Consider the following 8,254-nt stretch of genomic DNA (forward strand, 5'->3'; position numbering starts at 1 on the left):
AAACCTTCATTGCCAAAATGCTCTCTACTACAGCGCTGTTCACGGAGGAATTTTGAACTAATGCCTCAATCGTACCTCTCCTAAGTGAGACCCGGTTTTATGAGGTTCAATAGCATTATAAAGTTACAACAGGGTGCAGCAATATTATCATTTTGTTTGAATTTATGATAACAAATAATTTGAACAAATCAGCAACAAAAAGATGTGATACACAATGAGAACTAACTGTCAAAATACTAAATTGTTGTGGTATTGTGTGAATAGGGTAATTTTATTTTTAAGTGCATAATTCATCAACTTATTGACTTAATTTTTTCCAATTTTTTATAAAAAAGTATCGTGTTTATTTTCTTTGAAAATATTGTCTGAGAAACGGGGTAGCGTTTTAATTATTTTAGTGCATTACTGATCAAGTCACTGACTTGGATGAAAGGAACTAATATTATAGATATGAATGTTTGTAGAGTATGTCAATAACATGAAAAACTACTTGACCAATTGAGCAGATTTTTTTCATGAATAGAGCCAATATAACCACAGGCTTAATGGAGATAGTTATCTTTTATTTTAATACTTTCCTATGGCTTTGCCCTGACAGCTTATTGTGTCCAATGTTGTTCTTCGAAGTAACCATGAAAAAACCACTTGAAATGCCACCCAACCTGGTACAGCAATCAATAGTTGCATTAATACTTATGAAGTCCAACTGGACGAAGCCCGCGGGTAACAGCTAGTACTTCAAATATAATGAAATAGTACAGTTTTATGGCTAGATGATGAGTAACAGTGCAAGAGATGTGGAAGATAGTGTAGAAATTAGATAGAAACTGTCTACCGTAACAATGCACACCTTGCTTTCCCCTTAGACCTGCATACATGATCACTGTTCATTAAAAGGTTTTTAAAATGGTTTTCTATAGATAAAAGCTGTTATGTAAGGCGCCACGGTGTTCCCAGTGGCAGGTAACGTTTGTAGAGAGAGACTTGATGATTTTTCCTCTGAAAATGAAATACAACAAACTTGAACATCACATTCACATTTGAAAAATAATCGTCACAATGGGTTACAAACCCTACAGGATTTTTTTTGGAGAAAAGTTTTTATTTGTACAGTGAATTTTTACATTAATTAATTTGTTATATATCACAACAATGTTTTATTGGTCTTGTAACACATTTACAGGATTACTATTGTCTGATTCTTTTTCATCATTCCTGTTGGTTGTGGCGGCCTCATTTCCCCTCTGCTGTTCACATGAAATCGCTGAAGGAAGTTTAAACGTACCAGATGTGTTTGGTTGATTCATACTATCATGTAGGAAGGACTCAAATGGAGATACAAGGGGGTTGGTTACGTTTTGGCCTGATAAAGAACCAAAATAAAAATTTGATGGCATATTTTTGTCATTGTTCTTTGTTGAGTTGTTGCAAGATCCAATGTATCTAGATCTAGGATCTAAACTTTGAGAAGCAGATATCCTTGATTCATTTTGTAGATGCATTGAAGGATATATATAAGTTGAGGTTGAAGGTGAAGGTGGTACAAACGTTGATATTTTGGCTGTTCGTAACTGATCTTGAAAATAACTTTTAGATTCCTGGGAGGCTCCAACCAAACAGGCATCATGTGACTTATTCGTATCATCCTGTTTGTCATATCCAGTATTTTCTGCTAAATTCAGAGTACAAGGATCTGATTGTATCGGGTTGTTCCATTTGTCAGTTTGACAATGTAAAGTAGTGTGAAAACTAACAGAAGTGTTAGGGGTACTTGAACACATTGGATGAAAAGTTTGCTCCTTCACTACGTTTGCATTACAACCCAAACTTTCAGCTTCTTTACAGCTCTGAAAACTTTGAGTTACAAAAGTTTCATCCCTTTCGCTCTGCTGATGATTTTCACTACCACCGACATGTCTGCTTTCTTCATCGTGCTGATGACTTTCAGTAACATTCAAGAGTTTATTTTCTTCACATTGGTTTTGAGTAGTGTTTAATTGTTCATCTTCCTCTCCGTCTTCATCTGTTTTCTGATGATTATTAATAACATCTAAGTGTTCATTTTCTTCACTTTGATTATGATTTTCATTCAAGTTTTTTACCCATTCTGATGTAAATTCCTCACTCGTTACTTCATCTTCTGATGACACAGTTATGATTGAAATGTGGGACTGTTTACGTTTAGGAGGTGAAGAACTATTCAAGAATCTAGAAAAACAGTAAAATAATTTCATCGTGATTTGGCCTCCGGATAACCAATATTTCAATAAAGTAGTTTAAATACCTGCTTAAAAGTTATCCAAAATGTTGCTCAGGGCAACCGGTTTCAACCCACAAAAGGAACCTTCATCAGGCCGATCAGGATGTCAAAACATTTTTTAACTTCTTGCGAAGGTCGTCAAAAGGCGTAAAAAACATGCACACATAGTCACAAACACGAAACACGGACATTTAACATTAAAGACACGGCCGAAATTATTGTGACGACTCATCCCCGGCGAAGGTATAGTCTAGGTATAGAGGATGAGTCGTCGCAATAATTTCGGCCGTGTCTTTAATGTTAAATGTCCGTGTTTCGTGTTTGTGACTATGTGTGCATGTTTTTTACGCCTTTTGACGACCTTCGCAAGAAGATAAAAAATGTTTTGACATCCTGATCGGCCTGATGAAGATCCCTTTTGTGGATTGAAACCGGTTGCCCTGAGCAAAATTTTGGATAACTTTTATGCAGGTATTTAAACCACTTTAGTAAAATAATGATTCTTTGAATTGAAATTCAAATCCCTTACAAGCACTTATGGATTGAATGAATTAATATATATTTTATTAATATATAATTGATAAATTTAAATCATTAAAATTGTAAAAATGTGCTGTTTATTTTATTCAGGATAATTTTCCTATTTATACCCATTCAGGCTATATAACTTTGTTAAGAGTTTGTCTGTGAAGGGATTCCAAAGCCAACAACAACTGTTGTAAGATGGTCTCAACAGCTATATACTCCAACACATAATTTAGGCGGTTTGAGTGGAAGTTACTCCACTACATTTTTTCCTTAATATATGGCACAGCTGATTTATATTTTGGCAAACCTCATCTGTTGAGCTATTATTTTTAATGGTAGGTTCAAATGGAGGAGATAGATTTCTTCCCCTAAAACCGCCCAAAATCTGTGAACAGAGTATAGTGGAGTATGGATGGCTACGAGGTAGAAACTAAGATTATGATGCCAGAAGTTTATCTGATTTTTAATCAGAGCTAACAAGGCTGAGTATCTCTAGAGTCTTAATCTTATAAAGTGTAAAAAGTAAAGTCCCAACTAGACTTACAAAGCAGAGTTGAGCCCCAACTTTGTGTATTTCTTCTGTTGCTCTGGTGTTCTGCAGCAAGGGATCTCACCAACAAATATCACTGAGTTGGACGAGCGAAGATTGTATCTTTCTGAGATTCTCCGTTTATTTGGACTATGGGTTTGCTAAAAAATAAATAAATTCTCATTGTAAATTAGTATATTAATTAGTACTGGTTAGGTATAGTGTATTATGGTAGTTACAATAGTATATTATAAGGCTGAGAAGCAGATGTTTATGGTATGAACAAGATGGGCTTTCTTACAAGTACCGTTAACACCTTTATACATTTAATTTTTAGAAAATGGGTATTTTTTTAGCTTTTAGTACAGTAAATTGTAATAGTGACGTAGATTTTGCCAGTCAACACATATTGTTTCAATCAACAATAACACTCTTTCACAGTACTGTGAGTATTAACAATCCTAAACATTTCTACGTAGTAAAATTATGTTTCACAGGGCTAAGCATGAGGTAGACGAGCAGAGCAGAGGTGGGACATCTCTTTCTTAGGAATTTTTTTAAATAATTTGAATTAATGGACAGGAAAATATCTGTGAGAAATATTGTAATGACTCAACATATTGTTTTACTACTTTTGTTGTTGATTGAATGGGAGGGGTGGTATAGGAATGGGATGGCGAGGAAGGTTAGTCCTTGTGCAGGTGTTTACAGTACGAACAATATGGGCTTTCTTACAACGTATATTCTCTAACGTCCTGATATATGGTAAATCAGATTCTCATTAGGATTAGATTTCAGTCTTAGTTCGTTCTTTAGGTCAAAATTCAAATAAAATATGAATACTATTTAATTTCTTTTATTTGAAAAACATTCAATTTAAATTGAATAAAGATATCTTAAGAACAGCCTGATAGTATTATAATCGGTACTTTCCTGTTAAAGGGAACATAAATTGTTTGGTAGGTGACTTCAATGTAACAGAAAGCGGGTTGCGTTCTTGAACCTACAATTATTATGGCCTATCAGCACATGCTAACAATATCAACACGAAATGCTGTAAAAAAGAATTGTAACATGTTACCCTACATAATAGTGATAAAACTTAATATGAAATAGGCTATAAATTTAATATTGTATTTGAGCAGTAATAGTTGGTGTAAACTATAATAAAGCAGAATAAAAAATACTGTCATTAGTAACATCCGACACCAATTCTTCTTATTTTATAGGCTTCATCTCATTGTACTAATCTGTACACTATGTGTGTAGCAGTGATAAATGATTAAATTATCAATATAGAATACTAGGGGAAACCCGTCGAAATCGACGGTTACTTTCAAGGCTTACGTTAATTCATCTAACTGCGATAAATTGGGTGAAATATACATATTTTGAGCATTTAGCATTGTTTAAAGGGTAGTAAGTGTGAAAACAATAATGATTTTAATTGCGTTAGTTGCCAAATTTGGTTGATCATTCAATGATTAAAATATTTCCCATACCGTACGTCATTTGACTCATCGGAGTTATTATTAGTATGTTATATGATATCTCTTCCTTTGGAAGAACCTTTAAATAGTATTAAAATCGTATTGGTGGGTCTTTTGTAGTTAAACACTTCTGTGATTTCATCAGTGTAATATGATTTTATTTGAAAAGAAAATATTTTTTTGGAAGAAATGTTCTAACTTCAAAGGGAGGTATGTCCGTTACAGTGTAAGTTTGATTTTTCCTTTGTCACGTCGCGTCAGTTCATATCGTACTTCTGTGCCAATGAATGAACCCTCTAGCATAGTTATGAGAAATTTATTGTGGGGTTACTGTTAAAGCTGGAATTCCTTGACATGGGGGATGTCAGTTAGTTGTCTCAGCCTTATCAATAACATAAAGTTGTCAATATAATCTCTCTACGGAATGATAGGTGTAGTGGAATACTTGAAGTGAAGTTGGCTTTTATTCTTAAACTGTTAGGGACCTCTTATAGTTTATATGGTCTTGCGGCTTCATTGGCAACAAATAATGCAAATGACATAGCAATGGGACATTTCCAAAAAGAAAAAATACTGTAAATTGGCTGTTGCGTATATATTGACGTTTACATATTGTAAATCAACGTATCTTATAAAGGATTATGAGGTCTAGTTTAAAAGGAATATGACCTTTCTGTCATGACAGTAGCTGCTAAAATAGTATTTTCTCTTTGTACCATATTTTACAGCCAAAATGTCGTGTTATTTTCAATAATGTTAACCCAGTGCGCCAAAGTCCGTAATATAGGCAGGTGCAAATAATTTGTCAAGATGGGTACCATTTTAGGCAATGTTTCTATGTTTGGATTTTATTAGACACGATAAGAGCAGATATTTCTACATGAATATTTGATATGTGTAGAATAATATGATAAAATTTAGGCAAAAGTGGTGAAAAAGGCAGACACCAACCCGTACAATAGATATAAGATAGCAATAAGAAATAATTTAAGAATTTCTGTGATCAAAGGATTTTCCACTGATTTCGTAATAGAACGTTATATTGCAAAACATGACATGATAAAGAGGAAAATTAATTTTAAAATCAGAAAATAACATTGCAAATACTTATTTGGTACAATTCAGTAACCCAATAAATATGTGTGGTTTGAAATACAATTTAAAAATGAACAGCTGTTTTATTAAAAAGTATTATTCACATGGCCAAAATGTAAACAACTCTGTGGAGGGATCTTTAAAGGCTTCTGGGGCAGAGCCCTAAGGGATTTTGCTTAGTTTTTCTTTTGATATCTCATCTACAGACCAAGACCTTTCTTTGGACACCTCTACCAAGTTTCTACGCCCAGCCGTTCTCTCAAATTAGTGGGGACAAAGTTTCCAATTAAATATTTAAATTCCCCCATGTTAATCTTATGGGAGAAAATCCAACTTTGATGGCCTGTGGGGCAAAGCCTGAGGATTTTTATTACATGAATTGGTGAAAGGGGGCGTCTACACAAAAAATACTTTATTTTGACACGTCGTTTGTAAAAATCCGTCCATTATTAACGGAGGAGTAGTGTTTTCAAGAAATCGCCTTCACGTATTATATATAAGGATAAACAAAGTAAGGTTAAAAGCATTACAAATAAGCATAACTTAATGTATGTTTAGGAAAAAAATGTGTATTGTAAAAAAATGCATAATATTCATAATATACAAAAGCTTACCTCTTCTGGCAGTTTTCGCTTCTGTTTTTCACTTGATCTTTGACTGTTTTGGTTAGATATGCGTTTAATCTTATTCTTTCGAACCATCTAAAAATCACAGATATAAAATTTGTTTAAACAATTGGATTTTATATGAAAAATTGTACATTTACATATTTTAAATTATTGATCAAAATATAATGCTAAGCAAATTAATGCCAAAGGATTTATAGCACGCTCTATGTATGCTCTTTATAACAGTGATTAATAGAAAATTGTAAGAAATTGCTAGATACAAATTACTTTTTAAGTTTAAAGCAAATATTCAGAAAAGAAATAATTTTAATCAACTAAAGATATGAAACAATGTCTTCATAATGGAGAAAGATAAATACAAATCAATGGGAAACAAAAACCTCAATGATAAAACTTTTTTAAAGTCAAAATTTAAAAATGTCTTTTGAAGGGATCAGTTCATAACAATTCATTAAGGCTATTGTACTTTTTCATTTGCTACATGGGTCAAAGATAATTAAGGTCAAAAGTAATCACCAGATAAGTTAAATAAATTAAAATCAACATGATGCAAAATAATTTATTCATCACGCTAGACAGTAAGTTATATAAGAATACAGTAGAACCTCAATAACAAGGCTCTCATGGAGATTATTAAATATAAGACTTGTTATCAAGGTTGACATATTGAGGATTGAAATGGTATGTGATTAGGGGTAAAATAAATTCAAGGTGATTTAAAAATGAAATTTGTTATCAAGGGTGACTTGTTGTTGAGGGTCTTGTTATCAAGGTTCCACTGTAATACTAGATTGATAGTAGACTAACTATTTAGTACAAAATTGAATTAAATTGCTGCAATATAAAAAAACGAGTTAATGTATAATATTTTTCCTAATTTGCCTCAATAACAAAACTGTAGTTTAACTTTGACATTTATCAATAAAGAGATAAAGTATAGGCCTACTGCTAGTTCTAACAAGTTAGGCATCCACTAATGTTAACTATTATGAGATTTCAAAACTGTGTCTCATAATATCACTTTTGGGCTATTATAATAATACAGAAATAGATAATATTTTATTACAATACCTTATTAAATTATATTTGAGGAACAAAAAACTATTTAAAATAACAAAATTTACACTTTTGCAGAATATGTTTATGCTTATAGTTGAAAATATTTACTTTTTAATAGCAACATTATTTGTTGTATCAACCATATGATGACAACTCAGTATGATTAATAAACATTGGCATTATTTTGTTTATCAGAAAAGAAAAAGTCAAGTGCATGAGATGTAGTTTTTACAATTTTATGCATATTAGATTCTGAAAGAAAATCCTACTGATATTATAAATGAGAAAGTTTGGATGTATGGATGTATGTTTGTGACAAGTAAACGCATTAACCACTGGGCGGATTTTGCTGAAATTTCGCATGATGATAGCTCACATTCCCGATTAACATATAGGCACATTCTTATCTCAAAAATCCTATCGGGCTCCGCCCCAGTGGCTCTAGAGATCCCCATGTTAACCTTATGAGTATTCATATTTAAAGGGAATTAAAGAATTTAGTCAGCTGTTTCAACTATAAAGTTGGTTCTATGATATGCAAAAGCATTAAAAACTTACAAGATTACCAACAGGGTGCAGCACTATTAATTGTTTTTAATTTATGACAACAGCTAATTTGCAACCAAAAGGTGAGTGAGCGTAGCGAACGAACTTCAACCTGGAG

General features: G+C 32.6%; 1 protein-coding gene across 1 annotated transcript; it reads right to left on the reverse strand.

Moving 5' to 3' along the window:
* Window positions 1-1,096: 1,096 nt before the first annotated feature.
* On the reverse strand, window positions 1,097-7,711 carry LOC129001120 (putative uncharacterized protein DDB_G0279653). The gene is made up of 4 exons (XM_054428308.1): window positions 7,603-7,711; window positions 6,517-6,603; window positions 3,333-3,478; window positions 1,097-2,208 (listed from the first exon to the last, which is right to left on the reverse strand). Exons 2-4 carry the CDS (start codon window positions 6,601-6,603, stop codon window positions 1,158-1,160), a joined length of 1,284 nt encoding a protein of 427 aa, XP_054284283.1. The 5' UTR covers window positions 7,603-7,711; the 3' UTR covers window positions 1,097-1,157.
* Window positions 7,712-8,254: the final 543 nt, after the last annotated feature.

Source organism: Macrosteles quadrilineatus, unplaced genomic scaffold (genome assembly GCF_028750875.1).
Source record: "Macrosteles quadrilineatus isolate MER2022 unplaced genomic scaffold, UCM_ALF_1.0 Scaffold_8__2_contigs__length_117827958, whole genome shotgun sequence".
Classification (NCBI taxonomy): domain Eukaryota; kingdom Metazoa; phylum Arthropoda; class Insecta; order Hemiptera; family Cicadellidae; genus Macrosteles; species Macrosteles quadrilineatus.

Coding starts and splice junctions, on each gene's coding strand:
- LOC129001120 (XM_054428308.1), bottom strand. CDS start 6,603: ATGGTTCGAAAGAATAAGATTAAACGCATATCTAACCAAAACAGTCAA. Junction 3,479..6,516: donor AGCGAAAACTGCCAGAAGAG/GTAAGCTTTTGT, acceptor TTTATTTTTTAG/CAAACCCATAGTCCAAATAA. Junction 2,209..3,332: donor TTGGGGCTCAACTCTGCTTT/GTAAGTCTAGTT, acceptor CTGTTTTTCTAG/ATTCTTGAATAGTTCTTCAC.